The 22,014-nt window shown below is 37.8% G+C and overlaps 1 protein-coding gene across 9 annotated transcripts in view; it reads left to right on the plus strand.

The window, feature by feature from the left end:
- Robo1 (roundabout guidance receptor 1) overlaps nucleotides 1-22,014 on the plus strand; it is a 1,064,494-nt gene that overhangs the window by 969,168 nt on the left and 73,312 nt on the right. For all 9 annotated transcript variants that reach the window (XM_060370628.1, XM_060370629.1, XM_060370634.1 and 6 more), the window contains 8 exons: nucleotides 2,120-2,244; nucleotides 4,093-4,264; nucleotides 13,310-13,515; nucleotides 14,841-14,922; nucleotides 15,059-15,227; nucleotides 15,340-15,506; nucleotides 20,638-20,759; nucleotides 21,529-21,760. In XM_060370628.1, the coding sequence (XP_060226611.1) occupies nucleotides 2,120-2,244; nucleotides 4,093-4,264; nucleotides 13,310-13,515; nucleotides 14,841-14,922; nucleotides 15,059-15,227; nucleotides 15,340-15,506; nucleotides 20,638-20,759; nucleotides 21,529-21,760 (1,275 nt within the window). The remainder of the gene's footprint in view (nucleotides 1-2,119; nucleotides 2,245-4,092; nucleotides 4,265-13,309; nucleotides 13,516-14,840; nucleotides 14,923-15,058; nucleotides 15,228-15,339; nucleotides 15,507-20,637; nucleotides 20,760-21,528; nucleotides 21,761-22,014) is intronic.

Genomic DNA, 22,014 nt, shown 5'->3' on the forward strand with positions numbered 1-22,014 from the left:
CATGAGCAACCACTCGATTACAATCACAGGTTTTCTACAAAAAAAAATTATAAGCTAGAATATCAGTTTGACCAAATTGAACTCCAACTGTGTCTCCCGGCTTTGTATTTTATCTTCTATAAGTTAGAGAACATTTGAAAACATTTGACCTGATTTTTCAGGTATCCTATAATTTTCTAGTCAACTGTTAGATTTTTCTACTAAACTTCAATTAAAAAAAAAAAAAAGAGGTGAAGAAGAAAGTACATTCATCTAGAAGTTAGGAGACCTAATCACTTTCTTCAATTTTTGTTAAGAACAAATCACATTCACATTTTATTTTTTAAAGAAGTATTATATTGATATATTTGTGATTATATGCTCATTATAATTCATATATTAAATAGATTTCTTTATATTAAATATGCTTTTATGATGTACTTTTGTAATGTCACATATACAACATTTTTATATATTATTTGTAATGTGTACATTGGTATATCAGATACTATAGACTTGAAAATATAACAAAAAGGAAAAGTGCCTTTTCAAAATTGTTTTTGAGAGGGGGCTGGAGAGATGGCTCAGAGGTTAAGAACACTTGTTCTACTGAAGGACCTGAGTTCAATTCCCAGTCAACCACGTGGTGGCTCAGAACCATCTATAGTAAGATCTGGTGTGTAGGCAGAATGTTGTATAAATAATAAATAAATCTTAAAAAAAAAAGAAAAGAAAATTGTTTTCGAGAAAAAGAACCAGTCTTCTTGGTTCATAGATAGATGATAGATAGATAGATAGATAGATAGATAGATAGATAGATAGATAGATAGATAAAAGAAAACAATGTCATAAACCCATAGAATGGGTTTTCACTGGGAAGAGGAGGGAGGTCACCAAGAGTAGAAAGGGGATAACAGAGAGTAATGGAAACAGACATGATCAAACACATCATATAAATGTATGAAAGTGTTGGAATAAACCCCATTATTATCTCTAATTCATGTATACTAACAAGAGAGCTTTTAAAAAGAAACCTCCCTCTTGTAAGCAGTATGGTGACATTCCTGGATCTAATCTGAATGTAAGTTTCGGTTCTGATTTGCTGTGGGGAGTGTCCTTAAGTGACTGATGCAAGCAACTGAAAATACTTTGAAGGGAACAATGGCAAGCAGGGGACAGGCCTTGAAAAGAGGGCTGGAAGAGTCCTGCCCTGGATAAGCTGTCACAAGTCTGGCTTGGACTGAGACAAGAGGGAACAATTAGCTTTTTCAGACAACTGATAAGAAGTGGATTTGGAAAGTGTACACATTAGGTGAAAGGACTTACTCAGTACACATTGGGTTTTTTTTTTTTTTTTCTGTGCAAAGCCCAGCCCTAGAGCAGACTCCTGATTCCCCACCCCAGTGCGTGCTCTATCAGCACACCTACCTTTCAGCTGCCATTGCCCTCAATGTAACTGACGCAGTTTTCTGACACTCTATTGACTGCTGGATGAAGTGGCCATTCAAGTCGGTATAAATCAAACAGTTTGGACAAAGCTGGCAGTATTTATAATGTCAGGATGAGCAGATGTTTCGAATTCGCCCTCATTTCCATATATATTCTGTTTGAACATGCCCTTGCCCATGTAAATGAAGGAGGCATGTGACTCCACTATTGCTGAAAATCCACTTCTAGTCAAATAATTGGACTGAAGATTTTAAATGGCTCTAATTTGCATGGTAGCATTTCAGGAGCTTTTGAGGTAAATGAAAGTAATTTCAGCCCCTGCCTGTATCAGGAGATCTTGTGTGTATGTGATTAGAGTTCATTCACCTTGAAGCAACCCTAAGTGAGAAAAGATAATATTTATTCATACAATTTTCAGGTACAATTTGAATGGAAAGGGTCAGCTTGTAGCTCAAGAATTCTTTGAAATGTGAGGATTAATTCCAGGTCTAGGTTAAGTAATAAATCTCTTCACAATACAACTCTATTTCATTCTATAAATATGCACTTAACAACTCTCCTTTAAATGAAGGCTGGGAAATGGTCGGCTATGATAATGTGCTATAGAAAATAAAGGCAGTGCTAGAGACACCAGGAGGCTGTGTCGGGGCTGTGCTAACATGATCTGATTCAGGATATTTTGTTTCTCCAGAACCTCCACATTTTGTGGTGAAGCCTCGCGACCAGGTTGTTGCCTTGGGACGAACTGTGACTTTCCAGTGTGAAGCAACTGGAAATCCTCAGCCAGCTATATTTTGGAGAAGAGAGGGGAGTCAGGTATAACTATTTTCTAACTACCTTTTTCTTAAAAAAGAAAATACAGGTACTGGATGGATATCTGAGAAGAAAAATCCAGTAATCATGATGTTATATAACAATCACATTAGCCAGGAGATGAAGAAGTCAAAAGTTCCAGAAATGTTTAGAATTAAGGGGGAAGAGAAAAGTGTTCCCACTTGAATTCTCAAAGCCATTTTCCATGCCTTCTTTTGGTTCACAGGGTGGTGTGCATATGCCACTGTTTTGCCGAATAAATATTTCTTTTACGTTAAAAGTGTCCACATTAAATAAAGTGGTCTATTCCAGTTGCCATTTCCATTATGTAGCTAGAATCACACACTAATAGATTTAGGTATATTTGAAATGAAACAGAGGTGATGACTTTTCTGCATGAGTTCTCCAGAAGATCAGGAACTTACAGAACTTCTGAAACTCCAAATTATGTAAAGTTCTCTCCAGCTTCAATACTATATCCCAGAGTTCAATACTGTCTAGTCTTTAAAACAGCCATGTGTTTAAAATCTCTTCCTATCTAATCTCTATGATTTTTCTTCTTAAATGAGTTGAAATATTTTACTTGTGAAGAATCAGTTTCATTCATTTTCAGTGTGGTCATTCCTTGGCCTATCTTGTTCTTGCTTGACTCGGTTTTGGGGATTTCATTGCTACTGCCTCTAGAGGTTTTTATAAGGAGCAAGCACATACCTTACTGACTGAACTCCACAGTCTTTCATGGGCAGTACTACCAGCTTCATACTTTTATTCTACTCTGGCTGACAAACATTAATTTGATTATAGCATGAAAGCTATCATTTGAATTCTAATATCTCAGTGGTCTCTAACATATTCCATTTGGTCATACATGATTAATCTTGCTGAGAACAAGTTAAAGACAAAAATTAATAGAGCAAGAAGAATTGGGATTGGGTTATGGAAGAAAACTTTTATAGCAAAAAATTATAATCCACTAGATGTTCTTTTTAGCAGTGTGATACCTCTACTGAATTAATTTCCAAAGTTTTTATTTACTTTGGTTCAACAGTGCAAATTGTGTTGCATTAAAAAAGGTCATTAAAACTTGATCCATAGAGTATTAGCCAACCCTTTACAAAGGGAGTTTTGCTGAATAACGCAGAAACTTTAAAAACACAGCAATTTCCTCCACTAGGAAAAGGTCAGTATACGTCATGAAAACCAACACCATGAAATGCAAACTTCTAAGAATTTGCATCTTTTCATTTAATTCTGCATGAATTTCAAAAACTCTGTAACATGCATTTTCATCCTCCAACAGAAAAACAAGCTATGCCTCTAATAAGTGATTGATAAATGTTCCAGAAAAATAGTGATTGACAGCTGGAAGAAATGCTTGTTATGGGGCCAAATTGGCATCCTTGAATATAGTTTATCAGAATGAATTTAAGTTTTCGATTTGTTTATGTATTAGAGATCTTGGATTAATAGCACTATTAGCCATTCATGTGAAATGTAAGATATTTTTTTTGCAGTTTGAATAAACATATTTTAGTCTATCAATATTTAGTCTTCTTATACATTCAATATTTTATCTCCAAGTGACAGTTATAAAAATGCATGTGACTATTGATAATTTTAACATTTTTCATATAACTCCATTTAACTTTGTATTATTAAACTCTTTATGTTTAATAATATGTATTTATACATGTGCACATTAATATATATGGGTTTGTGATGGAAGAATATTTTGCTCATATATATGCATATATGTATACATATACTTACAAATGTACACGTAACTGTGCCACAGTATTAGAACCTAGCTGTTAACCTGTTTCTATTCTTTCCCCCGAATTCTGGTTTTAGAATCTGCTTTTCTCATACCAGCCACCACAGTCATCCAGCCGGTTTTCAGTGTCCCAGACTGGGGACCTCACTATTACTAACGTGCAGCGGTCTGATGTTGGTTACTATATCTGTCAGACTTTAAATGTTGCTGGAAGTATCATCACAAAGGCATATTTGGAAGTTACTGATGGTAAAGTAAAACATTTTCTTTCACAATATCCAAATTGTCTTAGGGTCTGAGCCTGTGGATGTTTCATGTCAAGCTTCGCATTCTTGCTTGCAGTTATTTTAGTGAAAACTCAAGAGAGTGTCGGTGCCATACAACTCTGTTGTTGTTCTTACTTTAAAACGTACTATATATTTCTATCATCTGGTCAGATCCCTAAATACACAGCACTTCTCCACGAATAAGTTCATTCTGAAGAGCTAAGCATAGAAAAGCTTTAAAAGTTTAGAAGCATGGAAAAGGAGGCAAAGTCCGTTTATAGTCTATTACTGGAAATCTCTATTCCTACTACTTTCTCTAAATTAAGACTAAGACTCGATCATGAATTCAAAAGCTGACAAATAACATGATAAGTTTTCTCTACAGTCGTGATTCACTCTATTTATCAGTTCCTTAAACACAGTCAACTGTTGCCAAATATATTATAAAGACATGGTAATTGAGATAAATTTCCAACCTACAAAATACAAGTAGTGATCTTTTGGAAAGATGGAAGAAGACATAAATTGCCTGTAAATGCATATTTATACATGTGCACATATATATGTACATTTGTGATATAAGACTTTAAGCTTATTAAATATATATTTATTTCATTAAAGAAAATGTCTATAAATATATAAGATAGGTATGTATAGATATATGTGCAGGTATTGATCTGACATGCTAAAATACCTATACATATATTAAATAAATATATTTTAGATATCCAAAAATATATTTACATGTATATAATATGTGTGTAATATACATAATATATGCAGTATCTTTCTGTGTATGTGTGAGTGTGTATGTATGTATAATCAAGAAAGCATTACTACAAAAGGCTTTGAAATAACAACGGCATGGCATGCTTGTTTTCCATCCTGAACTTTTTTGAAGAAGTAGAATTATTTTACATCTTTAATTCCAAGCAGTAGACAAGAGGTCTTAAAGGCAAGCAGTTACTTCATTGTCTTTCAAGGAGCGTTATGGGACCAGAATAAAGAAAGAAGGCCATAAATAAAAGAAGCCAGCTATTGCTTCTCTCTAATTGAATATGGTGTTTTTGTATCTTTTATGTTCCTGTGAATGGATGTATGTGATGCAGGTGAAGGCCATAGGACAACCTCAGGGTTTCTTATTCAAGTTCCTTCTGCTTGTTACTGAGACGGAACTTCTCACAGACCAGGAACTGACCAAATTGACTAGAAAGTCTTAAAGACTGATCTAAATCTCCAGCTTTGAATTTTTATTTTAGTTTTGCTAAACTGGTAAAAACATAAAAATCCACATAAGAATACATATGCTCCATAAACATAGCTGTAAGTTTTTATTTTGATTCTTTTTTTCTTTATTAATTACACTTTATTCACTTTGTGTCCCCCGTGTGGTTCTCTCCCTCCTCCCGTGCCAATCCCTGCCTTCCTCCACCCTCTGCCTGCATGCCCTTCCCCAAGTCCACTGATAGGGGAGGACTTCTTTTCCTTCCTTCTGATCCTAGTCAATTAGGTCTCATCAGGAATGGCTGCGTTGTCTTCTTCTGTGGCCTTGTTAATGCTGCTTACCCCTCAATTTTCAATTCAGATAAATGATGTATATTCCACATATCTTAATTTATTCAGTTTTTCTTTAATATCTTTAGTAATGTCTATTGTTTTCAGGATATAAATTTTGCATGTAATTTCTAGCTATACTGAAGATTTTTTGATATGTCCAAATATGAATTTAAAGCTTTTTAATTATTGAATTGTTTGATGAAAGTGCTTACTTACACAGTTGATTTTTGTGTATTAATTTTTCATCAAGCAACCTTGATAAATTCCTTAATTTTGTAATATGTTAGGTAGATTATTCTGAAATGCATATGTATAAAATGTTACAACAGAAGATAAGGTCTTACTTTACATAGAGAATATATATAAATGATATAACATACATATTTTATGTAAAGATAAAAATATATATTATATATGCCCTTTCTCTCCTTTTCTCATCTTCACCGTCTAGGTAGTGAGTAGAATAGTTGCAACAGTGGATATATTCTTCTTAATTCTACGTTTGAAGGAAAACATTCATACTCTCACAGTGTACTATTGATCTGAACTTTTGTAGCTACCATTGAGTTTGGCAGCTTTTTCATGGATACTATTTCTAGAGGAGTCGCCTAAGGATCTTAGAATGTTTACTGCCCTTGAGTGTGCTGTACAGTTCACATGTACACCTGTGGGCTCAGTTCTGAATGCCGTGCTGTCTGCATGCTTCTCTAGGTCCGTGTTGCTTGTGTGCCTTTCTCTGTGTGAATTTACACTAACTTGAAGTTCACTTTCTACGAGGAGTTTGCCCCAAATCACCAAATATGCGTTCTATGCCCCCATACCTGCCACAGGTTTATTCCATTCTTCCTCATCTTTCCTCTTTTATCTTGAGCTCGTCTGTTATTCATTACAATCTAAGTTCCATGAAATATGAGCCATTTTCTGTTTAGTCAAGTCAATATTTGCCTAGTATTCGCCCAGATCTAATGTGATAAATGCTGAGTAGATAGTCTCCCGTGTCGGGAAGAAACAACCAGGGAAGAGCTAGATCTTGGCTAGTGAGAATGCAAAATCGGACTGTCTCTGTCAAAAACCCAGGATCTTAGCCTATGATGTGTACTCTACGCTCCCTGTCTGTCTTGTTTCAGAAGGACCTTAACGGTAATTGCAGCACATATTGCATATTATAGCCATTAGATCATAATTGTGAAGACCACCTATTAGAAAGTAGAATTTTAAAAAATTGCACATACACTTAAACTTTGTAACTTTACATGGCTGTCTAGAAAATAAAATTTAAAAAAATGCTAAACTTCCCCCCAAATATCTCTATTCTCAGAATTAAATGCAAAGATTTTTAGACCAAGGAAATGCCTTACCCTATAAACTGGCTGCTGTACAAGCCTGTGGGCCTGAGCTTGGATCCCCAAAGCCCACATAAAAACACAGGCAGGGGCACAGCCTGTGAGCTCAGAACTTAGGCCAATTGCTTACCTTGCCAATCAACAAGTTCCAGGTTCAGAAGACCTGGTCTCAAAAAATGTGAGGGGCTATAGAGAAAGATACCCAAAGTATATCTCTGACCTCCACACATATGTGCAAACACATACTCACAGAGAATTAAAAAAAAGAGAGAGAGACATGAAGTTTTTAGGGAGACAAGTTGGGAGGGGAGGTCTTAATAACTATAGTATTATTGTTGTGATAAAACAATGATCAAAAGCAATATGAAAAAGAAAGTATTTATTTCATCTTGTACATAATAGTTCATCACTGATGGAAGTCAGGGCTAGAACTCTAGCAGAGCAAGCACCTGGAGGCAGGAGCTAATGTGGAGGCCGTGGGGGAGTGCTGCTCACTGGCTTGCTCCCCATGGCTTGCTCAGCCTGTGTTCTTATAAACCCAGAACCACTAGTCCAGGGATGGCACCACCAACAATGGGCTGGGCCTTCCCCCATCAATCACTAAATAAGAAAATTCTCTCCTGTCTTATCTGCAGCTCCGTCTTGTAGGGACTGTTTGTCAATTGAGATTCCATCCTCTTGGATGACACTGACTCTAGCTTGTGTCAAGTTGTCATAAAAACTAAATAACGCAGAGAGGGAGGGAGAAGTTGCAAAAGAGAAAATGGTGGATATAATTTTTAAAAATTATATATGTGTGTGAAATTCTCAAGAATAAGGGAAGATTATCACTTAAAATTGTACAAAAAGTTAGATAATTCAATATCATAAAGCAAAAACAACAAAAAATTTATGTAATAATTGATAGGACATTATTATGAATTGTTTATATTTTTATGCAATATCACATATCAAACTGTTACTTAAATTTTAGAAAAAGTCTACATTTGTGAATCTAAGATTCACCCTGAGACTAGAAAGCTGGCTCAGTGGTTAATAAAATCAATAAATCTAAAATTAAAAAGTACACTCATCCCCAGAAGTCAATTTATTCCCAGCACTAAATACCTTGTTTAACCATACAATTTTCATGAGGATTACTATGGGTTTTCTATGTGTATGTTGTTGTTGTTGTTTATTTGCCTGTTGTGTTTGTGCTGTATCTTATTTTGGTGTTTTGTTTGTGTGTGTGTGTGTGTGTGTGTGTGATTTTTTTTTTTTTTGGAGTTCTTTAGTATTATTTAAACAACTATGGACTTGTCCTTCCTGGCTAAGGCTGTAATCACAGTGAGTGCTGGCAATGTCAATATTTTTATACTACTAAGTCTGTCGACCTGGTGGCTAGTTGAGAGAGTATGTTCTCCACATTATTTGACTTTATCTCTTGACCTTCTGTATTGTCGGCAAACACAATAAAGGCAAAGGAAGAATAAAGCCTATGGCAAGTGAGGAGCAGCTGTCTGTGGAATGGTGCCCGTACCTTCGGGTCAGCCTTCCTAACATGGCTAAGGAATGTGCACATTTATATCAGCTTACTGTGCGATTACAAGAGAAATAAAGATTATTTGCCATAAACAATATTTAAAACCTCTTGTACTCATCTCTGATAAACTTGGTATACAGTACAAAGGGACTGTTCTTTAGCTTCTTTTTTATTTAAACAAGTCACAATTGAACAATTGTACTTTAAGGTGTCAGTCTCTGATTCCCAAAAGGGGATGATGATAAAAAAAAATATTTATAGTACTTTATATTGTAAACCTTCAGTTTTCAATATAGAGCTTTTTAAAGCGCTTGAAAATAGATGTTTTCATGATGTTTACTTTGATGTTCATTAATGTACACATGTGAATTTTCACATGTAAATCCCCCAGTAGCTGTCTAGTCTTTACTGAAAATCCATTTATTTACTCATTTCATTAAGTATTTATGTTTGTTACACTCTCTGTTCTATTGCCTGCTATTTCTTTTATTTCCACTGTAAGATATTAGACACTGGTTTGAAATTTGTGTGACAATCTTTAAGTTTAGATTTTACTTATAAATGGACTGTATTGGTTAATATAAACTGAAACTTTTCCTTAGTATTTTGAACTTACTTGTGAATACATCATGGTTTAATTTTCTGTATCTACAAGTGTGACAGTGCTTTAATGAAGCCTTATGTTCCCAGCTCTGATCTACACATTAGCTTTTCCCAGACAAGGAATGATGACATGTGCGTGTGAGTGTCTAAGCATTGTCCTGACTACTGTGTCATCTCAGCGTCCACTGAGATCTCCTGGTTTGAACAAGTATTAGCATCACCGTTTTATAGATTTTAAAATGTGGAGAAGTTGTGAGAGATGCCTCAGTGGATAAAGCACCCCTGCAAATGTGAGGACCAGCATTTGGATCCTCAAGGGTCCATGGAAAAGCTACCTGTAATCTCCCTACTCAGGAAGCAGTAACGGGAACCCTGGGGCAAGCTGGATACCTAGACTGGGCCATAATTGTGTTGCTCCTGATGCAACAAGACACCTTGACTCAAAAAAAAAAAAAATGGAGAACAATCAGAGAAGAGACCAGACTCAACCTTTGGTCTCTACGTGTATGTACATGCTCATGGGTAGACATGTGTACATAACACACATAACACAAGCAAACAACACAGAAAGGTGGGGATTCAAGAATATAAATAACCAAAAGACACATAGAAGATGATGGAAGTGTCTTTTTTATTGCTTTTTGTTTGTTTGTTTGTTTAACTAACCAGTAGAAATCATACAGAAAGCAGTGACAGAGCAAGAGAAACCATCAGTAAGCTGGGTTAGGATAGAATTGGGGAGGTACACCTGATGCCTTATAAAGCAACTCTGGGTAATTAGATATAAAATATAATAACCACCTAACACGTGACAGTTTCTAAGTATAACAAGACTACCAAATATGAGCCATCGTAGCACTAGACATAATGAATATCAATTGAAGTGAAGCCCTCTGTTACTAATTGAATTGATGTCTGGAAATATATATTCATTCTGATAATCAGTGGAACACAGGTGGTTTTATAAATCCCCGTGGATTCACCAGGGGGGATCTGCAATTCAATTTTAGAAAGCCAACACAGACGTTTTTTTTTTTTTTTAATTCTAAGTAACAAAATTATTGGCTCTTCTCCAACAGTGTAGTATCTAAAACTCTTGTGCCAAGTTTAAAATCCAGCATTCTAATTTCCCTGTTCTGCTGGCAAACTTGACACCAGAAAGGATGGTGTGGAAGGGAATTGGAAGAGCGGATTGTGAATGCATAGTTGCTGATTTCACTTAATTGCTTTTTTATGGGAATGCATAAAACTAATAATTATTGCATGATAAATGAGGAATAAATTGAAGTGTGACTCCAGCTTGTGAAAATCTTTGGTGCATAAAACTTTGAACATGACACATCCAGATTCGCAAATTATTGCATCCAAAATTGAGTTACCCTGGCAGCCAGATTTCTTTAATCAGACAACTTGTTAGAATTCTCTCCCATATATTTGCATCTTTTTCTTTTTTTAAACTTTGAGATCCAGAATTTCAAAGCTTAATAACGGAAGAAAATTTCCTGAAGTTAAGTAAACAACTTGTATTTATTTTAAAGAAATCTATGGAGTTTGGTAAACTGTCTCAGCAAGAAGATGGGAACATTTTTCTAATTTTGCTCTTGTTTCTCTACACTTATGTCAGAGTCTCACTAAAAAAGGAATTTTAAGATGTAACAGTTTTCAGGTGTTTTATATTTTGTGATAACATTAATTAAAATACAAATTTCTTTCTTTGGTCCTTTTTCAGAGTAGATTTAAGTTAGTGTTAAAAAGAGTCTTGCTGAGAGGCGGTGGCTTTACTATCAGCACTTGGGAGGCAGAAATAGGCAGATTTCCACCTTTGACGCCAGCTTAGTCAACACAGTGAGTTCTGGGATAGGCAGAGAAACAACAGACAACAGATAGACAGCACAGAGAAACCTCTCTCTAAAATAAAAAATAAATAAAAGATAGATAGGTGATAGATGCATAGATAGATAACAGACAGATAGATAAAAATTAATAATAAAAATAGTAAACAGGGTTTATATGTATGGTGTCTCTGTGTGCATATGATTCTTGTTCTTTTTTTCTTTTCTCTGATACTTGTTTTGCTCTGTTCTGCTTTGTCTTTTTATTTTATTTGTTTTGTTTTGTTAAGCAAAAAAGAAAGAAGGCACGGGTAATATGGATGGGGAGGTGGGGTGAGTCTGAGGGGAGATGAAGAAGGGTAAACTGTGAACTAAATGCATTATATGGAATAAAAAGTCCACTTACAATTAAAAGTAACCGAGCAGTATTGACTGCACTTGCCATTTGTGTTCATTCTAATATGGGTAGTGGAGGTTGCCAAGTGTGGATGTCATCCTCAGTTATTTTGGATTAGCTTATCAGCAATAGCGTTGGGTAACTTTCCAGTGCCTATGAATCCATTATATAGTGGTGATGTTATTTTTCTTAACCCATGTATATATTTCAATTAAAAAAAAATTATTCCAAAGTCCTGGAGGCATTGTTCAGTGGATTAAGCACTTGTCTCACGAATGTGGGGAATGGAGTTTGTTTCCCAAGACCCAGCGTAAAAGCTGAGTCGGGTGAGACGGTGAGCCTGTAATCCAAGCATTCAGGAGATGGGGGGGGGTTCCCCGGACAAGCCTGCTGTCTCGACTAGCCAAACCTAAAATCCGTGCTTCAGGAAGAGGTTGCTTCATAAGTAAAACAGAGAGCGGTATAGTAAGACACCCAACATCAACCTCTGGGCTCCACACTCACCTACATAGACATGCCTGCACACACACCCACATCTGTAAATATGCCCTCACACACAGATGGACACGCATTATGTATGCGTGGACATGCGCAGGCGCATGCGCGCACGCACACACACACATACATACACACACGCCCACGCGCACTGGAAAAAGAAAGAAGGAAAGAATAGAAAGAAAAGAAAAAGAAAGGGCAGAAGAGATGGCTCAGTGGTTAAGAGCACTGCCTGCTCTTCCTAAGGGACCCGGGTTCAATTCCAACTGCAGTCCTCACACCTTCATACCAATGCACAAAATTAAATAAATTATTAAAAAAGAAAGGAGGGAAGAAAAGAAAGAAACAAAGAAAGCCCATTTTGAGATAAAAAGACAGCAAGTTCATTCTATTCCTATGTAAATGAAAATCCAAAGAACCTTTTTACTTTTATTTCTCCTTAATTTATTTATTCACTTTACATCCTGATCGCTGCCCCTCCTTCCTCTGTTCCTGGTCCCTCCCTCCTACCCTCTTCCCCTTTCAACCCCTCCCCCTTTCTTCAGAAAAGGGGAGCCCACCACCACCATCAACAACCCGCTCTAACACATCAAGTCTTATTAGGATTAAGCACATCCTGAGGCCAGACAAGCCAACACAGCTAGGATAAAGGGATCCAAAAGCAGGCAATAGAGTCCATGTCAGGGACAGCCTCTGCTCCAATTGCTAGGGGACGCCCAAGAAGACCAAGCTACCCATCAGCTACATATGCCAAAACATCAATTTTGAATTTTAAATTCAAAATTGTCAAACACTCTGGCATGGCGGCTTTATTTTGTAGTGATGGTGGTTGTTGTTGGAGACAAAACAGTTACAAAATCAAGTCGGCCCTGGTTCATTCATTAAAATCTGTCTCATACATCTCTACGGGATAAATGTGTTAACTGGTTCTGTTTCTTGTGCTTTTCATGTTTACAGTATTCTATTCTCATCACTATATGCCTTCTTCACCAGCCACAGCCCTTATTCAATTTCTGAACACTTAGATAAGTCCCTAGATAATTCAGCAAGCTCAGACCTAGTTGGTCATTTGAAAGGCGCACATTGTATCTCATTTTAATATTCCTAATCAGTGCATCATGTAAATGCGTTCTGAATAATGCATGTCTCCACTTTAATTACTTGTTTAATTATCTTTAGTCTTTTTTTTTTTCAAAGCCTACAGCAATGGCTGTTGCTCGGATGATTAGAAAATTGCTTCCAGTTGCAGAAATCTATTTCCTGTTGTTTCTTTTGGCAGTGATTGCAGACCGGCCTCCCCCAGTCATTCGACAAGGTCCTGTGAATCAGACTGTAGCAGTGGATGGTACTTTAGTCCTCAGCTGTGTGGCCACAGGCAGCCCAGCGCCCACAATTCTGTGGAGGAAAGACGGGGTCCTTGTTTCAACCCAGGATTCTCGGATCAAACAGCTGGAGAGTGGCCTGCTACAGATCCGCTACGCTAAGGTAACTTGCAAAGACATCCTGGACTTCCTGCTTGGTTCTACTTTATTTTTACCTACAGAATCTCGTGATGAAATACAGTCACCTTGTTGAAATACTAAATAAAATATGAATACGTGTTTTATGTGATGCATCATTTGTTCGGACATGCCACTGTGACTGCTTGGGGTGATTTGACTCATGACTTAGCTTATGGCAAGTCATTTAAGGTCCTGTGGAGGTAGAAGAAAATGCTTTGGAAGACACATTGAGGAAAGTGGTTGGGGACCTGAGAAGAGGGAGTATGCCTTCTATGTGCAGGCATTTTGTAAATAACTAGAAAAGTGAATTTTTTTTAGCTGTATTTCCGTTGTGACTACTTGGCTCAGTGTTTTGCAATTACAGAATATTACACACACAAATAACACTTATAAAAGCCAGACACTAGCTCAGTGTACATTTCAAATCAGAATGCTAAGTGATAAAAAGGCCACAGATATGTGGAAACAAATACAGGGATTTACTATCCCTGGGCCATTACATCTTGTATCAGTCCTTTCAGGACTTTTTATATTGTTTTCCTTTTGATTTTTCTTTGTGGTCTAGATCATACAAGATTTTGTGGCATATGAAATGATAGTATTGGGCTGCTATCAGCAGTCAATCGAGTAGCCTGGCTCGAGGGGTGGATTCTTGAGTTTTGGATCAACTTCACAGTTGGTTCTGTGTGCCACAAAACTTACTATGTTGTACTTCTTTATGGTGACTGTTGATACATTAATCAACAACTCTTATCTTCAAAGAAATACATTGTCATCTGGCTCTGGCTATGGCAACTGTTGCAACAAGGCTTTAGTAGGCTGCTCCCAGTTTTAGGTTGAACCAGGTTTTACTTTTTGGTGTTCATTTTTCAGAAGGGAGAGTGTCTGTACCATCAAGGGTTTTGTTTTTACTTCTGAGACTGCCTAAAGTTTTATAATGGGGGGTAGGGTGAATAAATTAAGAAGACACCATATAATTTGGGTTTTTTCTGCCTAATCTTTGATGCTAAACCTAGTCTGTTAAAGCAATTGAATGTGTGTGTGTGTGTGTGTGTGTGTGTGTGTGTGTGTGTGTGTGTATTTCATTGCACAGTTAGGATAACCGTTTAAAGGCTCCTTATTTCTGTCTTCATGCAACATCTTCCTTCACATTTCAAGAAAAATATATTCAATTAAAGGGACATTTCTGGCTAGCAGATTTTAATGTAGTTATCCATATTCATGGACCATGCACAAACCTGTAATTGTTTTTCCAGCCCAGCAAGGTCTTGATTATTCCAAATATTTCTCTTCCATGTGCTTTCGCAGCTGGGCGACACTGGTCGGTACACCTGCAGTGCGTCAACCCCCAGCGGTGAGGCCACGTGGAGCGCTTACATTGAAGTCCAGGGTAAATTCCTCCATTTGCTTGTTTTGACAAATAAAGCCAGTGTCCGTAAGAAGGCAAGTTAATGTATGACCTGCATTCATGTGCTACTTTGTGTATGTATAATTTTTTTTTGTTTTCTTCCCTCCATCCTTGTTAGAATTTGGAGTTCCAGTTCAACCTCCGAGACCCACCGACCCCAATTTAATCCCCAGTGCCCCCTCAAAGCCTGAAGTTACAGATGTCAGCAAAAACACAGTAACTTTATTGTGGCAGCCAAACTTGAACTCAGGAGCAACCCCGACGTCTTATATTATAGAAGCCTTCAGGTAGAGTGAGGGGGTTTCTTCCCAGCACCTTTTTTTCTTTTTCTTTTTCTTTTTTTTTTTTTTTTTTTTTTGCATCCAGTGTTCCTGTTCTAATATATGTATCCATCCTTAGTCATGCATCTGGTAGCAGCTGGCAGACTGTGGCAGAAAATGTGAAAACAGAAACATTTGCCATCAAAGGACTCAAACCTAATGCAATTTACCTTTTCCTGGTGAGGGCAGCTAATGCATATGGGATTAGTGATCCAAGCCAAATATCAGATCCAGTGAAAACACAAGGTAAATATTGATTAACTGAAGCTTGAATCACCTACTTGTCTTTCGATGTTGTAATTGTACTGGCATGATATGTTTGTTGCATGCTAAGATTGCACATTCGCAAACTGTTCAATTTTTTTTTTAACTACACAATGCAATGTCTACAAACTACGATTTTTCTGGACTGAGACTACTGAGATTGATAACATGGCGACTTGCTTCTCGTAAGCTCACAAGTCCACTAAAATGCCCTGTGGCTATTTGTATATTCCTTTCAATTTGGTGAATCTTGAAAGTCTAGTGTCTTAATCTTTCCACAATTGTATTGTGAAAACTGAGTAACTTTCTTGGTACCAAAATTGAGTCCACATAATCTCCACGATAATTTTTCAGACTTCTCACCCTTATTAATTCACATCCTGTGAAAACCACACAGAAGTAGGTGGTTCATTAGAAACTTTGTTTTCATGCCTCTGGGTAATCGTGAACATCCTACAAACTGTGGGAGAAATTGGGTCTTTAGTTGTTCTGCTCTGGTTCTCACTGCGTGAGACATGATATGAAACTTTTAATGGAAATGTGTATATTTTGATGGAAGCTGGGTGGAAGTGGGAGATCAAAAATAGACCATGTAAATCGAGAAGTGATATCCCCTAGGACTTTCTTTTTAATATGTTACTTTTCATCTTCTGTGCATTGAAATTACATTCACCTTTTAGACACCTTTGCCTGCCTACCCTCCTCCTCATTCTATTATTTTAGTATTCTCTCTCTCTCTTTTTTTTCCAGAGCTGAGGACTGAACCCAGGGCCTTGCGCTTGCTAGGCAAGCGCTCTACCACTGAGCTAAATCCCCAACCCCTAGTATTCTCATAGAAGAAAAATTTATACTTATTTGAGTCAATCTTTACGTTTTCTTTAAACCTAGTATTATCATAATTAAAATATGATTGGTTTTATTCATAGTCATGGTGAGTCTAGAGGTGACTAGAAATGTAAAATCATTTCCCCACACTCAGAAGCATAGACTGAGTCAACATTTCCAAGGAAAGACTGTGGATTACTTATAACGAGAGAAGCGGTTAAGCACAAAAGTCCCTAAAAGCCCTAAACTGCTTTCTTCCTGGTATGGGAGGATGAAGCACAGCAGCGTTGCATGTTCTGGTGATTCCTAGAGCAAATCCAAACAGTGTTTTAGGATGGACGTTTCTGCCTTAGAACTCACAGGAAAAGCAAGCTGAGCTGCAGGACTGTGTGAATTCAGCACACCCAGATGCCTGGATTTGCTATTGTGAGTCACCTGCTCAGGAGGCTTAATATCCTTAGAGCATGCCTTGAGGCAGTGTGAGGTTTATAATATCAGATACACATTTGTAAAGAATGTAGAAACTATGGTAGCTTCTAAATGATTTTAAACTTGTTACCAGTAGAATTATCTATCTATCCACTGTCTCTATCCAGTGGAATCTAAATGGAAGTGTTGAGAACCGATTTAATGCTATTTCAGACATATTCATGGAAATGGTTTTGTGACAGAATCATTTGCAAATGAAGATATTGTTCATATGTTTTATGAAGATCATTTTTCCTTTTATCTGTGTTAAAACCACTAGTAAAACAGCATAAGAAAATGATTCTATACTGACCTGGAGACTGACTATCTAGAAAATATGCACACTATTTTGAAATAAAGGGTATTTTCATCTCATCTCTTCAGTCTAGCTGTGTGGCTATTAGCAAGTTGATCTGCCCAGAGTGCCAGGTCTCCTTCAGTATAAAATGAAGCTAAATAAGCTTACTTCCCTAGAGTTGACAAAGATTATTAACTAATCATTAGTAATGCACTCAAGATATTACATCCATCTAATTCATAGCAAACTTATGCTTCTTTCTTAGTTCATTCTAAACCAAGAATAAAGAAGATTCATAGAAAATTCAGCTATCATAACAAGAAAAGTAGCAAGTGAGCCAAATGAGAGTATCAATTAAATATATCTTGACAGCTTGGAATGATGAGCCAGCACTAACAAGATTAAAATTAATAGAGCAAATTAAAAAATCTGGTACTTGAATTATGGTTTGAAAAATTAACTATAAAAGGCTGGAATAAGTAGACCAGCTTAAGGAGGGGTTGTGTGTGTCAGGGTTCAGTGAAGTATGCAGAGCCCAGTTGATCTGTCTGAGTTCACTGACTGATGTACTTGCCAAATGTACAAAATCCATCCTTACTGGGATTTTCAGAACTATGTTGGAATCAAGTCATCTTTCCCCCTTCATTTTAAACTCGTCAGATCATGAATTATGTAATGTGTTAGGTGTGGACTCTTAAGACGCTGTTTTATTTTGGTTGGATCGGTACTGTGAACCAAACCCAGAGTCTCATATTCACTTTAGCATCTCACCACTGAGCTATCTCTCCAGCCCCAATTTCTAAGTCTTCTTTTTCATGGGAGGGGGGAGGGGTGAGACAGGCTTTCCCTGTGTATCCTTGACTGTCCTGGAACTCACTCTGTAGACCAGGCTGACTTCCAACTTAGAGATCCACCTGCCTCTGCCTCCTAAGTGCTGGGATTAAAGGAGTGTGGCACCACTGCCCGGCTTTCTAAGTCTTCTGAGAGGAGGCCAGTGACAGTAGTTGGTAGAACTGAATGAAAGGCTGAAAATCAATTCTAATAAAATAAATTCAAGAACCTTGATATGGCTAAGCCCAAACCAAAAACACATGAAGAGTATGAAATCCCTCCCTTACCATCTTAGGTGACCATGATATGGAAGACAAACTTCCCCTCACTCCAGACAACATAAAAGAAAAACCAATCAGTAGATTTAACTAAGGCACATTTCACTGTTTAGCTCTTGGCCTACTTTTGAGACACAGTATAACCCACATCAGCACAATGTCATGGGCCTGGGAGTGAGCCTGGCAACACTTGATTCTGTAAAGAGTTTCCACTGTGTGGCTGTCATCAAGAGGTTATGTGGGGTTTGTTGGAACATTCTGCCTCCACTGGCCTTATCCTTGAACAATTCTTGAGCCTTAACTTTTAATGGAAACGAACATATATATAGAATATTACAGCATGCATATAGGATTCATCAGAAAATACCAGTCATGGGCCTCAGAAGAAAGAACAATAGGTAGAGTGTGCCACTTGAACTTGAGGACCTGGGTTCAGTCCTTGTCATCCCTGTGAAAACTAACGCAAGTAATAGAGTTCTTACCCAGTGTGCAAGACCTAGGTTGGGGTGATGGGAGGAAGATGTCTTCCCCAAGTCACGGGAGTTCTTGTTGCCCAGGCAAAGGTGTTCATCCGATCAAGGTTTTGATTCTATTTTTCCAGTTCCCGCTGCTTCTCTCCTTCCTTGGCCTTGGTAGCTTAAGCCAGAGCAGCAATGAAGAACAGAGAGAAAAGATGCTGGCTGAGTCACAGCTGAGACTCTAGCATTTTAGGCAAACTTTAGGTCAGCATGTGGACAACAGTATGGGAAAATATATAAAGTATGAATATAAAGTCAAGAATTATTCTCGTAAAGTTATTTTTATCATTTTGCTTATTTTTGTTGTTGTTGTTTGTTTTTGTTTTCAAGACACAATCTGACTATATAGCTATGAACTCACTATATAGACCAGGCCTCGAACTCACAGAGATCTACCTTCCCCTGCCTTCCAAATGCTGGGACTAAAGGGGTGTGCCATCATGCCAGCCATTTTGATAAACTTAACTTTTAGATAGGGCAAACAGACAACCAAGTGACACAGATGTTTAATAGTTGTTCACCTGTCCCCTCTTCCATTCATCCTAGTTCTCTTTATATTTTTCACCCCTTCCTATCCTGCGACAGGGGTATATAATTATTTAGCAAACTTCTGTTTCGTTTTATAGGTTGGAACATATCTAAAATGTATGTGTTAAAATAGAATAGTCTATTAAGAGTTCTGTAGTCCTTCCAAAATCTTAACTCTTTTTTTTTCTTTACATTGCATTCCCCTTTACTACTTGAAACAAAGAAAGATACTGGTACTGCAGAAAGCCTCGTTAGCAGTAGGTGTTTTTTATTGACTATAGAGTTTAATAAACTTAGCCAAAATTGTATGACATAAAGGACGCCAGGAGCTGTTTGATCCTTACTATGTCCCTGGTCTTCTCTGGAACATTTTAGTATTCATGAGACGAAAACAAACTAATAAATCCTCTGTATAATATTGTAGAGTAAGCCATTGTCTTAGCTCACGGATCTTATCAACTTTACTTTATCAGAATTTCACCATGGCTTCTGTGTCTTCACTGTATAGCTGTTTACTTACCATTTACTTTACTTGGGAAGAAACGCAGCTTTCTTCTAGGAGGTGTGCTGTCCAGTTGCTCTCTGCGCTCAATTTCCCCTCACTGTGTTTGCAAGCTTTTCATTCTTTATCTGCTCAGCTGCAACTCCTCTTCTTTGTGTTCTTGCATGGTGAGGATCAGTGCAGAGGGGTGCATCAAACTCATAGAGAATTGTCCCACTGCCCTCCTTCTCAGCAGTGAAGTGATTACACGGTGTAAGGCTCTCTTAAACATTACTGTGTGCCACTGTTCTTTTTGCCTCCTGCCCTTTGGGGCTTACCCAGGTTTCCTGCTTGTTCTGTCTCTCCTCTGCCTCCCTTCTCTGTTTCTCTTTATCTGATCCTTATGAAAAGGTTAAGCTGTTATGGGTGTAGAGATGGGATGGCTCAGTAGCTAAGAGGCCTTGCTCTGAAAGCCTGAGGACCTACATTTGAATCCCAGCACCTACATAAAAAAGCCAACTGTGACCACATAGTCCTGTACCCTGGTGTGATGGGGGATGGGGCAGAGACATGAGGGTCACTGGTAGGATTTCTGGCTGTCAGCCTAGCTCCAGGTTCAGTGAGAAACGCTGTGTGGAGGGAATAAGGCAGAGAGTGATAAAGCAGAACCCCTGGTATCCGCTCTGGCCTTACAGATATGTGCACACGTGCGCACACACATATACCTGAACACACGTACACACACATACAAAGAAGCTAATTTGTGCTTATTATTATTCTCTGTATTCGGGCTGACTTCACAGTTCCATCGATTCTTCCTTTCTCAGGGTTGTTGTTGGTGCGGTAGCACGGCACAGGGCCTAACAGTGTTTTTGAATTGCTGCAGATGTCCCACCAACCAGTCAAGGGGTGGACCACAAGCAGGTCCAGAGAGAGCTGGGGAATGTTGTCTTGCACCTCCACAACCCTACCATCCTTTCCTCCTCTTCAGTCGAAGTACACTGGACAGTGAGTTGTTGTCATATCTAATTCATTTTTAAACGAGCAGGTGATTTCTGTGAGATTATTGTACGTAGGGAATGTACAGAGCTGCTGGTCACTTCCACACCAGTGTTCATTTTATTATGCAGACCTTGTTTATTCCATCATTAAACAAATTATACATGTGCATATTTATAGTTAGCATGTGCATGTGCCAAATACATGCAAATGTGATATATATGCTAAAACGATTAACCCTATCAGTGTCAAGGGATGGAATCACAGGTATTTGAACACATGACATGTGACATGCACATTGCCACATACATTTTTAACTTAGAAATTCTTCCCAGTATTATCAAGTAGTTTTTTTAATATTTGTATTCATTCTTTGATAGTTTTATACATGTATACAGTGCATTTTGGGCATGTGCAGCCCATACCCCTTCTGCTAACACTCCTCAGATCTACTTCCATCCTCCCATGCATTTCCAGCTTTATATGAGTAGATTTTCAAAGCCAAAATGAAAAAAAAAAAAACAAAAAACGAACTCCTTCCCTAAGATGCCCATGTATCTCTTAGATAATGGGCCAGCCATTGCGAAGCTTCCCTGCATAGTGTGACATCATAGATGCTAATGGCCCCTTATGGCTGTGTAGTAGAGAGCCACACTATGGAGTCCCATGGGGTTTTGTGCTACTTGTTGTGTGTTTTTTGTTTGTTTGTTTCTGTTACTTTGCAGTGAAACAATAAAACTATGCTACTAACTCTGTTTTTTTGTCATCATTGTAATAGGTGGACCAACAATCTCAGTATATTCAAGGATATAAAATTCTCTACCGGCCATCCGGAGCTGGCCATGGTGAATCGGAGTGGTTAGTTTTTGAAGTGAGGACCCCAACCAAAAACAGTGTGGTGATTCCTGATCTCAGAAAAGGCGTCAACTATGAGATTAAGGCTCGCCCATTTTTTAATGAGTTTCAAGGAGCAGACAGTGAGATCAAATTTGCCAAAACCTTAGAGGAAGGCAAGTATGATAGAGCATGCTTCCTGCTTTTGTGCTTTCCTGCGCTTTTGAATTAATGGGAGCTGTGTAAAAGTTCACAGCGGCAGTCACCACGAATCTGTGTCCATTATAATGTTTTGCTATGGGAACCTGTTTACTTACTACAAGTATAAGACACGAAATCCTATGATAAGTTACTTGTGCCAGTAGCGGCCTGTACGAAATGTGTGCAAATGTTAGCGTTATTAAAATTCACATTCAGGGACCGCATTGTT

Source organism: Meriones unguiculatus, chromosome 17, assembly GCF_030254825.1.
Source record: "Meriones unguiculatus strain TT.TT164.6M chromosome 17, Bangor_MerUng_6.1, whole genome shotgun sequence".
Classification (NCBI taxonomy): Eukaryota; Metazoa; Chordata; class Mammalia; order Rodentia; family Muridae; genus Meriones; species Meriones unguiculatus.